Source organism: Camponotus vicinus, unplaced genomic scaffold (genome assembly GCF_025532165.1).
Source record: "Camponotus vicinus isolate PSW18456_S1 unplaced genomic scaffold, iyCamVici1.0 SCAF_13, whole genome shotgun sequence".
NCBI lineage: Eukaryota > Metazoa > Arthropoda > Insecta > Hymenoptera > Formicidae > Camponotus > Camponotus vicinus.
In genome coordinates, this window is record NW_028141949.1 from 11,932,515 (window position 1) to 11,953,122 (window position 20,608).

At 31.4% G+C, this 20,608-nt stretch overlaps 1 protein-coding gene across 1 annotated transcript; it reads left to right on the forward strand.

Annotated features, from left to right (window-relative positions):
• Window positions 1-202: 202 nt before the first annotated feature.
• LOC145963780 (uncharacterized) lies at window positions 203-20,088 on the forward strand. The gene is made up of 9 exons (XM_083086012.1): window positions 203-346; window positions 3,185-3,304; window positions 3,420-3,537; window positions 14,933-15,194; window positions 15,661-15,777; window positions 15,843-15,933; window positions 18,848-18,993; window positions 19,169-19,301; window positions 20,035-20,088. The coding sequence occupies exons 1-9, from the start codon at window positions 203-205 to the stop codon at window positions 20,086-20,088; spliced, it is 1,185 nt and encodes a 394-aa protein (XP_082942138.1).
• Window positions 20,089-20,608: the final 520 nt, after the last annotated feature.

The window sequence follows — 20,608 nt, forward strand, 5'->3', positions numbered from 1 at the left end:
ATATATCCTCTTCCAGTATTTTGTCTTATGCAGTGTATACAATTATAGCTAAATTACAGAAGTTAAGTTGTAAAACATTTTCTCTCTAAATCTCTTTTTCATAAAAAAGAACTGAGAGAACATTTAAATGATTATAATTTAGACTTAAAAGAGAAGCTATATCAGCAAAAACTCTGTCACTTGTGTTGATACTAGTGGGAAAATGATCAGTATCGAAGATCAGTATTTTAGTCTCAATCGTGCCCTTTTGCTTATAGTTGGTCTATGGCCTTATCAAAAATCGAAATTTGCTCGACTTCAATTCATCTTCTTTTTTAGTATTCTGATAACCTTTATTATCTTTCAGGTATACATAAACATGCAAACGTATATATATTTACGTATATGCATATTCATACATAAAAATTATATACATACATGTAAATTATATACATACATGTAAATTATATACATATATATATATATATATATATATATATATATATGTATGTATATGTATATCAAATTTAATTAAAAATTACACAAACATATAAAATAATTCAATAAATATTTTAAAATATTATATTCTGTAAGGGTATATACGCGTATATATATATATATATATATACAGGGTGTTTCATTTTAATCCGACCAGTCGAATATCTCGAAAACCAAGCCCGGGAGAGAAAAATATTTCAGACAAAAGTTGTTTGGTTTTGAGGGGGCGATAAGATGGTATCATTGGTTTGACCTTGAAGAGTCATTTGAAGGTCACGTGAAGGTCACTTCAATTTTTTTAAATGGAACACCCTATATATTTTTGCACACTCTTGTAGCTTATCTCGAGAGCTTTCCAAAACACTATCATTAAGTACCTTTTCGTTAAGTACTTTTTGAGTTATGAGGGTTGAAATAATTTCTTAATTTTACATAAACCGTAAAATATCTTGTAAAATATTCACTTTTCGATTATCTTACCTTAATACTTTTATGTACAAAATAATGAGAGGAATCAATTGGTGTAAACAAAACACATAGTTGTTTTTAAGGAAAAATATGGAATTGTTAATTGCAAATTACATATTTTTTCTTCAAAACAACTGTGTTTTCTTTACACCAATTGATTCCTCTCATTATTTTGTACGTAAAAGTATTAAGGTAAGATAATCGAAAAATGAATATTTTACTAGATATTTTACGGTTTATGTAGAATTAAGAAATTATTTCAAGCCTCATAACTCAAAAAGTACTTAACGAAAAGGTACTTAATTATAGTGTTTTGGAAAGCTCTCGATGTCAGCTACAAGAATATGCAAAAATATATAGGGTATTCCATTTAAGAAATTTAAGGTGACCTTTATGTGACCTTCAAATGACTGTTCAAGGTCAAATTATTGTCACCATCTTATGGCCCCCTCGAAACCAAACAACTTTTGTCAGAAATATTTTTCTCTCCCAGGCTTGGTTTTCGAGATATTCGACTGGTCGGATTAAAATGAAACACCCTGTATATATATATATATATATATATATATATTTATATATACATATATTTATATATACATATATTTATATATTTTTTAATGAATATTTATTAAACTATTTTATAGTTTGTGTGATTTTGAACTAAATTCGAGTTCATGCTTTTTTAATGAAAATTTGATCATAAACAAAAATGATTGCTCATAAATATAAATGATCCTTCGGACTAAGTTTGAGAGAAATAGAAGTGATAATAAAACCTTTCTTTTGAGTTTTTACATTTTATCTTGCTAAAAGTATGTACATTACATTTAGAACTAATTATTATATTTGTATTACACACATTTATACATAAATATTTCTTCGATAAGCTTACAATTGCTCTTTCGACTCTCGTTTTAAGGAAGAATCGATTGAAAAATGCCTCGCTATGTGTGTCATACTCTTTATATGTGTCATCGTATATACTTCATATGCCACCATGCAGTATCTTTTTACAATATGAAAAATATATATCCACACGGAAAAATTTATATAATAGATATCTAATAAATGTCTAAATGTCTATATGAGGTTCATATCCTCTATAGATAATTAGTAAATGCATATGTATATATCATTCATATGTATATATATTATCTATATCTAATAAGTAGCTACCAGAGATATCCACTAGATATACAGGGTGGGCCATTTTAATCTATGCACCCAAATTTCTTTGTACCTAAGACAGATACGGAAAAATGATTCAGACAAAAGTTTTATGGTTTCGAGGGGGCCATAAGATGGTATCATTGGTTTGACCTTGAAGAGTTATTTGAAGGTCACATGAAGGTCACCTTTAATTTCTTAAATGGAACCTACTATTTGTCATTGCATATTCTTGTAGCTTATCTCGAGAGCTTTCCAAAACACTATAATTAAGTACCTTTTCGTTAAGTACTTTTTGAGTTATGAGGCTTGAAATAATTTCTTAATTTTACATAAACCGTAAAATATCTTGTAAAATATTCATTTTTCGATTATCTTACCTTAATACTTTTACGTACAAAATAATGAGAGGAATCAACTGGTGTAAAGAAAACACATAGTTGTTTTGAAGAAAAAATATATAATTTGCAATTAACAATTCCATATTTTTTCTTAAAAACAACTATATGTTTTCTTTACACCAATTGATTCCTCTCATTATTTTGTACATAAAAGTATTAAGATAAGATAATCGAAAAATGAATATTTTACAAGATATTTTACGGTTTATGTAAAATTAAGAAATTATTTCAAGCCTCATAACTCAAAAAGTACTTAACGAAAAGGTACTTAATTATAGTGTTTTGGAAATCTCTCGAGATAAGCTACAAGAATATGCAATGACAAATAGTAGGTTCCATTTAAGAAATTGAAGGTGACCTTCATGTGACCTTCAAATAACTCTTCAAGGTCAAACCAATGATACCATCTTATGGCCCCCTCGAAACCATAAAACTTTTGTCTGAAACATTTTTCTCTAAAATGCTTTGTTTCCGAAATAATTGCGTGCGTTAATTAAAATGGCTCACCCTGTATATATATATATATATATATATATATATATATATATATATATATGTATATACCATAGATGGAATGTAGTTATAAAAATATAAAACTATTTTATATTAATAAAGACATGCTTTGCGCAGAAAAATTTTCAATTTTTATATAAAAATTTATTTTATTACAGTTTACAACATTTGTAACTTCAAAATGTACTGCAAATGTTGTCCTTGAAGTATTATCTTTTGCATTTGGTTTCATTTGCATGACAATAAAATATCATTCATTTTGCATTAATAGTGAAACTGTAAGTTGATTATCTATTTACATCTGTTTGAATAAATGCTCCTGATATATAGCATTTCACATCCATTAATATTTTCGTGTTTACTAATATAAATGATGAAGATTCGTTGAAACAGGTGAAAGGTTTAATGGAACAGCTCCAACGTATCTTTAACGATTTGAAAGATAGTAATGAAATTGCTATCATAGAAAGATACGGAAGAAACGCCAAATATTACACGACTATATTGACAAGTAAGTAATATTTTTTTAAATTTTTGTGTCATTTTTGATAAATTTGCTGTTGGAAATTTCTTTATAGAAAAATTCTTGTAAATTCTGTAAAGTATTAAATTAATATATAAATTTAGAGTTATAAATATGATATATATATATATATATATATACAGGGTGTCAGGCAATTTTTGATCTTCACGAAGTAAGAAGGTAGATTGGCTCAAATTAAGAAGGAAGGACTTGTACTGTTTTGTGATATTCGCAATAATTAACGAAAAATTAAATAAAGAATATCGGCCAATCTGCGTGAGTAGAAACGCGCAGCGACGAGAGCCGTCCCACTGTAATCTTATACTAGGCACACGGCGAAGCGGTGGGCGGATCACTCTCCAAGACATGATGGCGTGCGATATATCGCAATACCGCGCCGAAAAATGACCCGTCCTTTTAGTGGCGAGAAAATGATGCGCTATCATTTCCACACCACCTTGCGGTAGATAGCATGGTGCGCTTTTTTTATAGTGGTTTCCCCCATAGGCCTATTCCACTCTCAATTTAAATATTTGTGAAAATTGTTCGAAATGCCGTTACTGTACGCTGAATGTATCGTAAATGTAAAAAATTGGTGATGACAGTACCTTCACAAAAATTGATCCGTGGTTGAAAATCCCTCGATAAAATGTGTTGCACACGTTGGTAATGATACGAGCGTAATGCGTTACACGTAAAGCGTGATGTACCGCGTATCGCGAAAAACCAAATTCATGTGCCACACGACGTACGCTAGTTCCAGGATTTTCATAAAATGCTTCAAGAATCCTTTCTTCATCTCGTACACGAAGACGCACTGTTGGACCAGTTATCCCGATATTAAGCACGATACCCAGTTTCATATAATTATTGCACAACTCGTAAAACTGTACGTTCACTTGGCTTTCGTGCACGCCCGGAAAATCATTCCACGTAAATTACGGCCGCGCGATAAGTTTTTTCCCGCTAGCCCGTATGCCACAATCATATCCGTATATTCCTGCAGAGTACACTTCATTTTCACTGTTAATTTACTACGCGAACACAAGATTTTTACTAAAACCGTCTGAGCTCTCGCAGGCTGTTGCCAGAGTGCATACGCCAGCAGCACGCAACTACAGCTGAGCGGACATGCGAGTGGAAGCGTACGTGTGAGCTCGGCGCCTGCGCATTATGATTATATTCACATGTCCGCTCAGCTGTAGTTGCGTGCTGCTGGCGTATGCACTCTGGCAACAGCCTGCGAGAGCTGAGACGGTTTCAGTAAAAATCTTGTGTTCGCATAGTAAATTAACAGTGAAAATGAAGTGTACTCTGCACGAATATACGGATATGATTGTGGCATACGGGCCAGCGGGAGAAAATACTTATCGCGCGGCCGCAATTTACGTGAAATGATTTCCCGGGCGTGCACGAAAACCAAGTGGACGTACGGTTTTACGTGTTGTGCAATAATTATGTGAAACTGGGTGTCGTGCATAATATCGGAATAACCGATCCAGCAGTGCGTCTTCGTGTACGAGATGAAGAAAGGATTCTGGAAGCATTTTATGAAAATCCTGGAACTAGCGTGCGTCATGTGGCACACGAATTTGGTTTTTCGCGATACGCAGTACATCACGCTTTACGTGTAATGGATTACGGTCCGTATCATTACCAACGTGTGTAACACATTTTATCGAGGGATTTTCAACCACGGATCAATTTTTGTGAAGGTACTGTCATCATCAATTTTTTACATTTACGATACATTCAGCGTACAGTAACGGCATTTTGAACAATTTTCACAAATATTTAAATTGAGAGTGGAATAGGCCTATGGGGGAAACCACTATACAAAAGCGCACCATGCTATCTACCGCAAGGTGGTGTGGAAATGATAGCGCATCATTTTCTCGCCACTAAAAGGACGGGTCATTTTTCGGCTCGGTATTGGGATATATCGCACGCCACCATCATGTCTCGGAGAGCGATCCGCCCATCGCTTCGCCGCGCGCCTAGTATAAGATTACAGTGGGACGACTCCAGGGGGTGTCTCACTGTCGCAATACATGTACATTTTTCCTGGAATTACTTATGCATTACTTCGAATTACTTCGAATTACTTCGCATTACTTCGAATTACTTTGCATTACTTCGAATTACTTCGCATTACGTTGTATTATTTCGCATTTTACCGCGCTTACGTCTGAAGCAGCATCGATAGTATAGGAATGGGAATGAGTGGGGGTCATTTTGGACGGTACACAGTGTCTGTATGCATGTGCGGCCGTTCAAAACCATTCCCACTCGCATACTGTCGATGTTAAACTTGTAGAAAAGTTCAATCTACAAGATAGATCCACCTTGCCTACCGGCGGGGTGGTTGCGGGAGGGGGGGCCGAAGGCCCCCCTTGCACCCCCGCGTGTGTGTGTGTGTGTGTGTGTACACATACATTTGTGATATTTTTTAGTTGTATTAAATTGTATTAAATTCTATATAAATTTAAATTGTTTACCTTTTTTTTATTTACCTTTAATTTACCTTTTTTTGTGTTTTTCTTCGACTTGCGAGTTCGACCGCTATTTTTAAGTTTCATATTCGTGTTCAGGAGGTAAAAATACGTAGAAATTGGGTATTCTTACCCATTATTTCATATAAGTAGGTTTTCCGAAGGTTTACCTTATTTTTGTATTTATTATTTTTATCCTTTTTCAGCCTATATCTCCAAAACTATTTGAGTCCGACCCTTATATATATATACGAAATTACTCGGGAAAATCTTCCCTATAACATATTTAAAAATAAAGCAAATCGGTGAACAAATAAAGTAGAATCTTTATGTCAATATTTCTCACATTTATTTGTTAATAACTTTTGAATAAAGAACGACCGCCGGCTAAAATCTTCAGAATGTTAATCAGGGATAACATCTTCACAACATACGTCAATAACACATTTGTGCGAAGGTGGGTCCTTTTTAGGCATAATTACCAAAAACTGTTTTGTTAAATAAAAAAAAACACGGATGCTTAACTCGTTGCATCTATTATTTTGTACTTACAATTAGTACCGAGAGCTTGGAATTTCCCTAACGAGTACGAATACCCCGGTCGGGAGATATCGAGTGCAATATACTCTCTCTGCACGCGCGTCTAGGTCAAATTTATTTTTAATTAACGTGCAAATGAAATGCACCGGCCGGCGAAACTTACATGAGATTGCTTGAAAATTCCGCCGATTATCCTCAACATTTCGCGCGCACAAATTCGACATCGCGTACGTAAAAATAAAAACATGATACATTCATTAAATTTGTCCGATCGGAACGAAAGAATAGACGATTCTCTCTTATATTCGTGGAAAAAGCTGTTTTTCAGATAATTAATTAATCATGCACGCAAATTCTCGGGATTGTTTCTGTATTATGTAAGATTATCTTGTTCCGTTGGCGTACAAGTAGCGAACAAATTGCGTTTTATATCGGACAAATTTAACAGCGAGGAGGGCGGGAGCGAAGCGTGTAATGGGAAAAACGAATCTGCTGCAGAGTAGATTTATTACATCCGAAGCGATTACCCAGGGGGTGTCTCACTGTCGCAATACATGTACATTTTTCCTGGAATTACTTATGCATTACTTCGAATTACTTCGCATTACTTCGCATTACTTCAAATTACTTTGAATTACTTTGCATTACTTCGAATTACTTCGCATTACGTTGTATTATTTCGCATTTTACCGCGCTTACGTCTGAAGCAGCATCGATAGCATAGGAATGGGGATGAGTGGGGGTCATTTTGGACGGTACACAGTGTCTGTATGCATGTGCGGCCGTTCAGAACCATCTCCACTCGCATACTGTCGATGTTAAACTTATAGAAAAGTTCAATCTACAAGATATTGTATCTCCTGATTATTTGAAGCAACTTCTCCTTTTTACTGGATATGACAATATCACATCAATAAGCAAAATAAACGAAGAAAGACTTTTGCCAAAGAAAAGTTAACTTTATTGTTAATTCCTGAAGAAAAAAAAGATTTTTTTGGTATATACACGGCAAAAGAACAATATTTTGAAATTTTATTTAGAATAAAGAATTATTAAATATATTAATTAAAAGTAGTAAAATGTTTCTTGAATCTACTATTCTTGAAAAAACTCAAGAACAAAATTTAGAATGTTATGTGACGTTAGTACACAACATCAAAGCACGTCTAATAAACGTAAATGCTTAAATAAAGATAGAAATATAAAACGTAATAAAAATAATTTTGATGATACAATTAATACATCTAAAAACAAATCTTCTTATTTAACTGAAGACGATAAATCTAAAGCTGTTAATCATATTAAAAACGTAGTTTCAAATTATATTATTAAATTCTTACAAAGCATCGATTATGATGAAGCTAAAAAATCACAAACTCTTTCTAACTTAGATAATATTAGCATAGAAAAAAAATCAAACTGCTTATGTAAATTGCACAGAGTGCAATTTTTTTTCTAAAACATTTACATAAATTGAAAATAATAAATATAAATGGGTTCTTTCAAATTTTAATAAGCATTTTAAAACGCATTTTAAAAATAAAAAGTCTCAAAATATGGTAAAAAATTCTAACATTTTAAATTTTCTTCAAGTAAATCCAAAATCTAATGTAATAGAAAAAAATATTAATGAACAACTTGATGAATGTAATAACAATGTCGTCATAATTCCGTATGATAATGCACTCAAGAAAATACATGTATGGGAGCTGAAAAATTATCAAGTGTCTCATTATGTTCTTCATCAAGTGTTGATGATTCGATTCAAAAAGAAATTAATTTTATTGAAAATGTATCACAAAGTTCTAGTTTCATATGTACTCAACTTTATATGGATGATCAACTAACATCACATAATGCAAGTCTTTTCTTGGATTTTTCCTCGGATTTTTCTAAGAGTGAAATTACTAAGGAGGCAAATCAAAATGACAACAGCAATTCTGATGAAATTATCCAGCTTCCACAAAAAATAACAAATTTTCCAAGCAGATTAGATCGAACAAAGACAAAAAGAAATCTTGTTTTAGATATAAATCAAACGAAAATCACAAACTTTGTTGAAATTTGTGAACGTATCAAACAGCATGTAAATGAATGTGAAATAATTTCTCAAGAGTTTGTTTCCAATTTAAGACTTTTGGATGAGGAAAAATATTATGCTGTCTATTATAATAACACATTCTATATTGGAAGAGTCATTGAAATATTTGAAAATTCTACAAAAATTAAATTTTTAAAATCCAAATTAGATGTTTATAAATGGCCTAAACAAACAGATATTCAAATAATACAAAATGAATACTTATTCTTTGGACCAGTTACTCTAATTGGAACCGAACCGTTTCCTTAAATAGACATGAAAAGTATTAATTAAAAAAAGATACAAAGAATTAAAGAGAATATATAATGATTAACTATATGTAACTCAAATATGTGTACATATATATATATATATATATATATATGTATGTATGTATGTATAATTGTATTTTATGTGTTCATGTTCGTAAGTTTAAAATAAAAGATTTTTTTTTTTAATTAATAATTGGAACAAAGTTTAAAATAAGACATTTTTTTAAATTTATAATATGTATATTTTGCAAAATAAACAATTATTCACGTATATATTTATTTTATATATATATATATATATATATATATACATATACATGAATAATTAAAAAATATATGTATAACTAAATATTATAATTTATAAAATCATTAATGATTTTATTCCGATCTAATTTTATTACTAATTTTAGTACTAATTTTATTTGTATTTTATATGTGTTCATGTTCGTAAGTTTAAAATAAGATTTTTTTTTTAATTAATAATTGGAACAAAGTTTAAAATAAGACATTTTTTAATTTATAATATGTATATTTTGCAAAATAAAAAATTATAAATAAATAAATATATATATATATATATATATACAGGGTGTTCCTGAGTGACCAAACGAAAAGTAGTGGTAGATTGGATTAAATTGAGAAGAAAAGCTCTACTATTTTGCAAAATTCGCAATAATTATTAAGAAATAAGCAAAAATGTTTCGGCGCATGTGTGAGAAGCGGTAGATCGCTCGCAATGTCCGATTAATGAGTGATAAAACGAAAAGTGGTGGTAGATTGGATCAAACTGAAAAGACAAGTCCTCTACCATTTTGCAAAATTCGCAATAATTATTAAGTTATAGGCAAAAATGTCTCAGCGCATGAAAAGCGATCTGTCTACCGCTTCTTATACTCTGAGACATTTTTGCCTATAACTTAATAATTATTGCGAATTTTGCAATATGGTAGAGAACTTTTCTTTTCAGTTTGACCCAATCTATCACCACTTTTCGTTTGATCACTTAATAATCAGACACTACAAGCGATCTACCGCTTCTCATGTACCGAGACATTTTTGCTTATTTTTTAATAATTATTGCGAATTTTGCAAAATGGTAGAGGACTTTTCTTCTCAGTTTGACCTAATCTACTACTACTTTTCGTTTGATTTCAGGAATCAGACACCCTGTATATACGTGTGTGTGTGTGTGTAAAGTTTAGAATAAAAATCTTTTATTTTAAATTTATGAACATGAACACATATAAAATACAAATAAAATTAGTACAGATCGGAATAAAATCATTAATGATTTTATAAATTATAATATTTAGTTATACATATATTTTTTAATTATTCATGTATATATATATATATATATATATATATATATAATAAATATATACATGAATAATTAAAAAATATATGTATAACTAAATATTATAATTTATAAAATCATTAATGATTTTATTCCGATCTGTACTAATTTTATTTGTATTTTATATGTGTTCATGTTCGTAAGTTTAAAATAAAACATTTTTTTAAATTTATAATATGTATATTTTGCAAAATAAAAAATTATAAATAAATATATTTGCATTACATATAATTACTTTATATTTCATGGAATTGTTTCGTATTACGTCGCATTACTTAGAGTACATGGTGCATTACATGGAATTACCTGAAATTACCTGATAATTCGCAATACATGTACAAATTTTTAGTCAGTGAGACACCCCTTGGACGACTCTCGTCGCCGCGCGCTTCTACTCACGCAGATTGGCCGATATTCTTTATTTAATTTTTCGTTAATTATTGCGAATATCACAAAACAGTACAAGTCCTTCCTTTTTAATTTGAGCCAATCTACCTTCTTACTTCGTGAAGGTCAAAAATTGCCTGACACCCTGTATATACAGGGCGATCCTGAAAAACGATCCGTCTATAAAATGACATATTCCTGACACCATTCTAAGACAATTTTTCCTTTACCAAAATTTGATTTGAAGCGTAGTTTTTGAATTATGAGCAAAAATAGTTAGTAAATCACGCGTCGGGTACAGAAGGCAGGCAGGAGCGGCGCGGCGTGCCGCGAGCGCGGGCGCAGCTGACCGCCCGACGGGTGATTATCACCGCATGAGTCGCTAACTATTTTATCTTATAACATAAAATTATGCTTTAAATAAAATTTTGGCAAAGAAGAAAATGTCTTAGAATTACGTCAGAAATACGTGTTGCTTAAAATAACGTTATTTTAATAATGAAAAGTTGTTCCGGATCGCCGGCCGTCCGACGTTGCAATCAGCTGATTGCTACACGCGATGTGTGTATGGCGGAGTGTGTGCGTAAGAGAGAGAGAGAAAGAGAGAGAAAGAGGGAGAGAGGGAGGGTAGGAGGGACAGACATTCATACACACGCACGCACTTTTTTTCTCGCTCTCTTTCTCTCTTTTACGCAACACTCATACACTCTCTCATTCAGTCTCTCACTCACACTCTCTCGATCACTCACTCACTCACTCACCTGCTTACTCACTTGCTCATTCACCTTGTAGCAGCGTAGCGAATCTTCATGCTATGTATTGTTGTATCTGCTGCACGGTTATGATTGCTAGAGATGCGCGACACATTGAAATTTTTTCGATTATTAGTCTCACACTCGATTGACACAATACAGATTACGCGATAACGAGTTTACTGTTTATTCACTCACTATTGATTTATCGATACCAAGAATTACTTTCAAAGAAACGCGAATGCAAACAGCACATGACTCGACGCGAAGCGACGGACCGCGGAGACTGCGCGACCACAAGAGTTATGTTGCCAGAAACGCGACACGCGACATCTAACAAACGACTTGCGCGTGGCGCGTGATTGACGCGAGATAAGACGAACGATCGGCTAAAACCTTCGCATTGCGAATGCGGTAGAAAACATGAAACGTATAATGACATACTTAAAAAATTAATTATTTATTATAAATTATTTATTATAAATTATGAAGAAGAAGAAGAAAAAATATGTAATTTGCAATTAACAATTACATATTTTTTCTTAAAAACAACTGTGTATTTTCATTACACCAATTGATTCCTCTCATTATTTTGTACATAAAAGTATTAAGGTAAGATAATCAAAAAATGAATATTTTACTAGATATTTTATGATTTATGTAAAATTAAGATATTACTTTAAACCTCATAACTCGAAAAGTACTGAATAAAAAAATACGTTATTATAGTGTTTTGGAAAGCTCTTGAGGCAAGCTACAAGAATATATAAAAGTATGTAGGGTATCCCATTTAAAAAGTTGGAGGTGACCTTCACGTGACCTTCAGGTGACTCTTCAATGTCAAACTAATGGCACCATCTTATGTCCCCCTTCAAGCCATAAAACTTTTATTTGAAACATTTTTTTATATCTCGCTTCGTTTTCGAAAAAATTGCTTGTGTCACTATAAATGCCTCACCCTGTATATATATATATACAGGGTGAGTTTTAATGGTTGTGTCAATCTTTTTATCATGCGGGAGATTACCGATCGCAATTTTAATAAATTGATCGATACATAGATGTCAGTTAATTGGATCGACCATATCGAAGGCCGAAATATAATGTGTACAATTAAAGCAAGTTAAAAGCTGAAATTATGTAGTATGGATTTATTGTTATTGTTAAAGCTACGCACTTATTATTATTATTATTATTATTATTATTATTATTATTATTATTATTAAATATATATATTATTATATTTATTATTATTATTATTATTATTATTATTAAAGCTGCGTATACATATTTAATATATTAAAGCAGTAAGAATACATATTTAAAAATTCAGTTCAAATTTAACACTTTAACGTTTTATGTAAAACTTGTCACGGACGACTTCCGCGCGATTTGCCGTCGGATAGTCGGAGTCGGGATCAGAGTCCGGTAGGCGGTCGGAAATAAACGAGAGCGTGTGTAAATGAAAAGAAAGAACGAGAGTTTATTGCATGTTACAGTGTGTGTTTGTGTCGCGTGAGTATAAATGTGCGAATCAGAAGTATTCGTTCGTTCGTTCGTCTGCACCCGAATTCGGTACGTGAGATGGTGCAGCTTTAAGTCGCGTTTCGATATATCTCGAAACGCGTTCGCACGCTATGACGTTCGTATGCCGCACGTGTTTACAATTTACCGCGGTCAATGACCGTTTGACGTAGCGCGTGTCTCGGCGGTTTTTGTCGCGGGTCTGGGCGATAGGTCTAGCCCCGTTTTTACGCGGATCATAGCGTCGTTTTCGCGGAAATGTTTTTACAATTCCCGGTTTCAGATAGGAGGTTCCTAGGAACGTCGTGCCGACGAGAACAACTCGTCCGAGGTAGCTCTCCTCTCTACCTCGATATTTTCTGCACCGGCGTTAGGTGGTTGGATGGTTTGACCGATATCGAGATCCCTCGATCGAATCGGAGTGCACTCTGATTCGGTTTCCTTTCGGTCGGATACTGCTCAGATGGAAGGAGCCTGTGTCAAGAATCGAGAGTGCTCGATGGAGGAAGAGTTCTCTCTACCTCCGGATCTTGAAAGCTGGCTAATTCTTTGGAGCGGTCTAGGTTTCGGATCGTTTCACTTGCGTGAGCGGATAGGAAAAATAGGTGCTTAATTCGCCGAATGCGGCCTTTTTATACCGGCTAATTACCCGCGTCGGCGCGCGGCGGTATTACCCCTTCCGAACGGGTTTCGGAAAAACGGTACGATCGGGCCCGTTCGGAGAGGTTCGGGAAGTGCGCCGAACGCGGGTTTTCGCCGGTCGGCGGTTCGGGCCGCATCGGCGACGCTCGGTGGTTTCCAGCTAATTTAGCCTAACGGCTTAAAGCCGTATACGTTTCAAACGCCGGTACGTTTCAAACGCTTAAAAATGTGGGCGCACCGCGCTCCTGCCTCTGCCCGGCGGGTGTTCTGCCGGGCGGCAGCTTCCGGCGGATCGCATGTCGGGAACAAATGTAACGTGCAGGAGGTGCATCGTTACAAACTTTATTTCAAATTCCGCATTTATTTTTATGATAAAAATTTTTATTATTGTTATACGCTAAAGGTATGTAGTATTTCTGCCTTCTTGAAATAAATAATAAAAAAATAATAATAATAAATGCGTAGCTTTAATAATAATAATAAATCCACACTATATAATTTCAGCTTTTAACTTGCTTTAATTGTACACATTACATTTCGGCCTTCGATACGGTCGATTCAATTAACTGACATCTATGTATCAATCAATTTATTAAAATTGCGATCGGTAATCTCCCGTATGATAAAAAGATTGACACAATTATTAAAACTCACCCTGTATATATATATATATATATACAGTACAGAAGTATTTACTACGCAAATAATATTTTCAAAATTAAAATACTTTTATTGTATAATTATCTTCCTCAATTGTTTTTTTTTCATTAAGGAACAAAATTGTTTAAAATTTTTTGAATAAAAATACTTTAAAGATATAATTACAAAACTGAAAGATGAATTAATAATTGTTAAATATAATTATCATATCGAACTATTTATAATAACTGAATGTGTAATGCACTTCTAATTTTTTAAATGTCATTTGAATTTATAACCACTTGTATTTAATCAGTTGTGAAAATTAAATATAATTTAGTAGTTGAAAATAATAAATTATAATGCATGTATAATTTTTGCTCACACACAAACACGCGCACTCGTATATATGTATGTATATATATATATATATATATATATATATATATATATATATATATATACACACACACACACATATGTACTTATATGTGTGTATGTTGTATATATGTATTAAAAAGAAATCAAATATGATTATGACGAAAATACACACATACACATACATATATATGGATATTTGAATTAAAAACAATCTTGTATCAATTATTTTCTTTTACAATTCATTTATAATAAAGTAACTTAATATTTTAATTAGAGAATTAGAAATTTTATGATGGCTTGCGAATAACAATATTTAGTATTCATTGTTTGCAGTGTGTTCGTTATCACGAGCGCTCAACTATGGCCGGACATTTTGCAAATTATTTCATCTGCAAACAAATCTCGATCACATCAAATACAATTTTCAATTGAATATTTTGTTGATAAAGAAAAATATTTTTATTGCCTGTTACTACATATAAATGCAGCTGTTTGTATAGCGTTTATTGCAGTAGCAGCAACAGGGACAACGCTGATCGCATATTTCCAATATATGTGCGCAATGTTTGCAATTGCTAGGTAAAATAATAAACATAAAAATAAAATATTACAAATTTGAAATAAAAAAACTGTATTCTTGTTTGATACAAATCTAAAGATTTATTCTGCAAGATATATATTATAACTATAACAAAACTTAAATAATCTACTTTAAAAATGAAATTATTGTATAACTTACACATAAAAGATTATATAAATATGTCCAAACTTAATATTATGCTTTGTTATAAAAAAGAAGCTTTAAGTAATAATGAGATTAGAGTATAAGAAGAAAAAAATAATTTTATTTTTATATTATACAAATCTTTTTGGTTTTACATTTGTGTAATATTACGAAAATGCTATGTCTTTTTTATTGAAATATGCATTATTGTAGTAGTATCTCGTTAAAATTATAATTCTATAACTTTGGAATTATTATTTAAGACATCACTATATACATAGATAAATAATCTCACAATTATAGTAGTTAAATTATTTACAGTTACCGTATCGAGAACGCAATAATGATTCATATATCACAAGATATTATCCTGCAGAACAGGAATTTGATTTATATGAGCATAAAAAGTGCTGTAGATATTCATCGAAAAGCTATGGAGTTAGTATTTATTTCATAACACATGTGTGTAAAATATGCACAGTAATATTTTGTTACATTTAAAGGTTCTGTACATATTTGATATCTAAATTTGAGATATCATTCTTCTTTCTAATAATATTTGGAGTGTTGACTTTAAGCCTGAATATTTTTCGAGTAAGTTTAATTTTTTCTCTTTTTTGGGTTAGTAAATATATTTACTGAGTTACATAACATTTTGTTTTAGTTTTGATATTAATATACTTGTAATCGCATTTTCCAACTCATACACACACATACACACACACACACACAAACAAATTTTAGTCATTCATACAATTAATAAGAAATATACAAATAATATGAAATTTAAAATAATTATAACATATCTTTCTTATTTATCTTTCCTCCATTATTTTTAAAATGATTAATTAAAATAATTTAATTTAAAACTTTATTTAATTATAAATATCCCTAAAACATAGCTGTAAATTATTTATAATTACAATGTAATGTAAGATCCAGGACAGAATATATTTATAATTGTATGTATCACATATGTATTTAATACATATACATATACAGGGTGTCCCTGAATGGTCTGTACAAACTTTGTGAATAAGTTCCAGGGACCTAAACAAGCAGAAAATGTCGCATAAACATGGAGTCGGAAACACTTGCTTCTGGAGTTACGACGGTTCGAAGTTTTCCTGCAATAGCTGGAGAAATTATCACGTCAAATCGCATAGGTGTTACAAAACTGTGTTTATTTATTTCCTCGGTTTTGCTACGGACATAACAGGACAGTACACTTGCTATAGCAAATGCTCGAAATGGCCTCCGTTAGATTCCAAGGAAGCCTGCACACGTCGCCGCATTGTCTGGCGAACCGTCCATTTCCACCGGTACGGCCATACACCAGATGGATATCCGCCAGTTCATCAAATGAATAATTTGATTCATTCATGTTTTTAAACACAGTTTTGTAACACCTATGCGATTTGACGTGATAATTTCTCCAGCTATTGCAGGAAAACTTCGAACCGTCGTAACTCCAGAAGCAAGCGTTTCCGACCCCATGTTTATGGGACATTTTCTGCTTGTATAGGTCCCTGGAACTTACTCACAAAGTTTGTACAGACCATTCGTTTTCCTTCAAACGTTGATCCTGAAAAGTTATGAGGGTGGAACTTATAAAATGGGACACCCTGTATATACAGGGTGTCCCATTTTATAAGTTCGACCCTCATAACTTTTCAGGATCAACGTTTGAAGGAAAACGACTCCGATAAAAGTTGTAGGGAACAAAGGGGGCTATCTAATAGTGACCTTGGATTCGACATTAAAGGTCATTTTCAAGGTCATTTTCAGTCATTTGAAGGTCAACTTCCGTTTTTTAAATGGGAACCCCTATTTTTTATTACTTATTCTTGTAGCTTATCTCGAGAGCTTTCCAAAACACTATAATAAAGTATTTCTTCATTGAGTACTTTTCGAGTTATGAGGCTTGAAATAATTTCTTAATTTTACTTAAACTGTAAAATATCTTGTAAAATATTCATTTTTCGATTATCTTACCTTAATACTTTTATGTACAAAATAATGAGAGGAATCAATTGGTGTAAAGAAAAAACATAGTTGTTTTTTACACCAATTGATTCCTCTCATTATTTTGCATATAAAAGTATTAAGGTAAGATAATCGAAAAATGAATATTTTACTAGATATTTTATGATTTATGTAAAATTAAGATATTATTTTAAGCCTCATAACTCGAAAAGTACTCAATGAAAAAATACTTTGTTATAATGTTTTGGAAAGCTCTCGACATAAGCTATAAGAATATGCAATAAAAAATAGGTAGTTCCATTTAAGAAATTAAAGGTGTCCTTGACCTCACCTTAACGATGTCATCCAAGGTCAAACCAATGACACCATCTCATGTTCCCCTCGAAACCATACAATTTTTGTCGAAAACGTTTTTCTCTAAAATGCTTAGTTTTTGAAAGAAAAGGGGTGTACGGGTGGTCTAGGACACCCTGTATGTGTGTGTGTGTGTGTGTGTGTGTGTGTGTGTGTGTGTATATATATATTGATATATATTTTATGTATGTGTTTTATTTTTTTTCTAAATGTTTATCTGATTTATATGATAATTTATAAAATTATAAATAGAATAATAGAAAAAGAAGAATTATAAATAGAATTGTGTCTGTAATATTTTGCGAATTATTGAACGTTTAAAATTTCGATATCAAGGGTTTGTCTTGTCTTGTGTTGATATTTGAATTGAAATTAAGACAAGATTTTTAATTTAGTTATCAAGGCAGCACCAGGTCGAAAATTGTCAAGATTATTGATTTTTAGAAAGACTAAAATATATGTATTTGTATATTAAATGAGAAAGAAATCTAAACACTATATTATACAAATTTGAAATTTTTTATATAATAAATAAAAATATTTATATTAAAAAATTTAAAAACAATACAATAAGAACGATATAATAAAAGTTAATATACAATTGAGTACACCATATGTACATACATTCTCTGATTATGTGTATGTGTAATTCTACATACTGGCCTCACTGCATGCAACTGCTGTAAAAACAATGAAAAGGAATGTGTGTGTGTGTGTGTGTGTCACAAATTAAATTTTTAAAAATTTTCATTACCAATCAAGACAAGATAATATTTTTGCGAATATTGTTTCATGTTGCGTACTATGCAACTCTAATTTAAAATCGGTTTAAAACAAAATTAGGATACATATTTATGTAAAGATTGACAATTGACATTTAATTGCGAATCTGTCATTATATATGTATATTTTTTTTTTAGTTTATATATATATATATTAGTTATATATATATTAGTTTCAAACTACATGTATATTCATGTTTATATTAAAACAGCAAAAGATCTTTTGCTGTTTTAATACAAGCACTTTTATTCATGAATATACTTGTAGTTTCAAACTAATTTGTAATTAAATAAATTTAATTTCGTAACAAACTTTATTGTATATATCGTAAATTTTCTAAATAGGATTTTATAGCGAAGGGAAAAAAATTATCTCAAATTGTTAGTTTTTTCAGATTGTATCATCAACACGTAATGTTGACGAACTTTTAATATCCTTTGTAGCTGCATGTATTAGTCTTTTATACATGTTCATAGCAAACTTAGTCGGACAAGAAATTACAAATCATTATAATTATATATATGTTGCTGCGTAAGAAATATTATAATTTATAATATATGTTATATCGTTTTACGAATTTAATAATAAAGATGAAAATTAATACGTACAACGAATATATTCATATGCTGAAAATTATTATACTTAAAATGAAAAACTTTTATTTTTCTCAAGTTATTAATACATCATATATCATTGTTATATGTAGATATAAAATTCAATGGTATGTAACTCCGCTAAACATACAAAAGTTGATATTGATTCTCATACAAAGAAGCAACAAAACTTTTGGTCTAAATATTGGTAGATTATTTATAGCATCCATTCAATGTTTTGCTACGGTAAAATTTTATACATTAATTTTATATATCAAATTGAATGTGTTATAAAGGACCCCGCACCATTCTTATGGGAAAGTGTTTTTCTGCGAATTTGGCTAATTTTTGGATATGTTGTAGTTATCGTGATTCTGAACAAATGTCTCAATGGGCACAACTTAATCCTATGAGCCGTTTCCGCGCTACAAGCCCTGGAAGGTCCAGATTTAACATGTAAAGGTATAGGCTTTTCGACTCTATATATGTGCGTGCGTGTGCGTATGTGTGTGTGTTGTGTGTGCGCGCGCGCGCGCGCGTGTGTTGTATCTTGTTGCGTCTTAACTGTATTGATGTCAATTATTGTTAAGAGCCGTATAAAGACAACGGATGTACGTGGTACAGTCCAGCGTATGTGGATTTCTAATGTATGTCAATTATTAAAGTGAATTTATTATAATGTGTATGATAAGTTTAATATACACATACGCATACGCACGCACATTCGACCATGGGTCACATATATAGAGTCGAAAAGCCTATACCTTTACATGTTAAATCTGGACCTTCCAGGGCTTGTAGCGCGGAAACGGCTCATAGGATTAAGTAATGCCCATTGAGACATTTATTCAGAATCACGATACTACAACATATCCAAAAATTAGCCAAATTCGCAGAAAGACTCTTTCCCATAAGAATGGTGCGGGGTCCTTTGAAAGAAACTAAACAAAAGCAATAGTTCAATCATTTTTCATTGCAGCTAGCAAACACATCTCTATCCTATTTTACAGTCATGTATTCTGTACGACAGTGATACAAAATATGCAAATTATGTTATTATGCAATTATGTAATTATGTTAATGAGTAGTCACATATGACTAGAAAGCAATTAAACGAAAAATAAATAATTATTTTATTGTCAATAACAAATATATATTTATTCTTTTGTATTGTAAATTTTAGTAAATAAGATAATGCATGCAATATATATACATATATATAATTCTTATGAAGGAGATATTTTACATATATTTAATTTTACAAAAATAGCAAAAAAAGATTCCTAAAAAATGTAATGTTATTTTAAGCTTTTTTTATATTTTTTAAACATATTTTAATTGTTTATTTAAATAAGTATGTATATATATATATATATATATATATATACTCCTGGACAAAGTTAACGCATAATTTTTTTTTTACTTTTTCTTTGAAAGCTGATATTTAAATTTTAACGTAAAAGTAAAAAAAAATTATGTGTTAATTTTGTCCAGAAGTATATTATATATATTCCTATTATATATATCCCTAAGGCTTGTGGTTTGTGGGGGCA

Bases quoted from the DNA above. Each gene is read 5' to 3' on its own strand.
- LOC145963780 (XM_083086012.1), top strand. From the start codon at position 203: ATGATCAGTATCGAAGATCAGTATTTTAGTCTCAATCGTGCCCTTTTG. The intron at 15,195-15,660 runs GTAAAATAATAA...AATTATTTACAG, and splicing joins GCAATGTTTGCAATTGCTAG to TTACCGTATCGAGAACGCAA. The intron at 15,934-18,847 runs GTAAGTTTAATT...TCAAATTGTTAG, and splicing joins TAAGCCTGAATATTTTTCGA to TTTTTTCAGATTGTATCATC.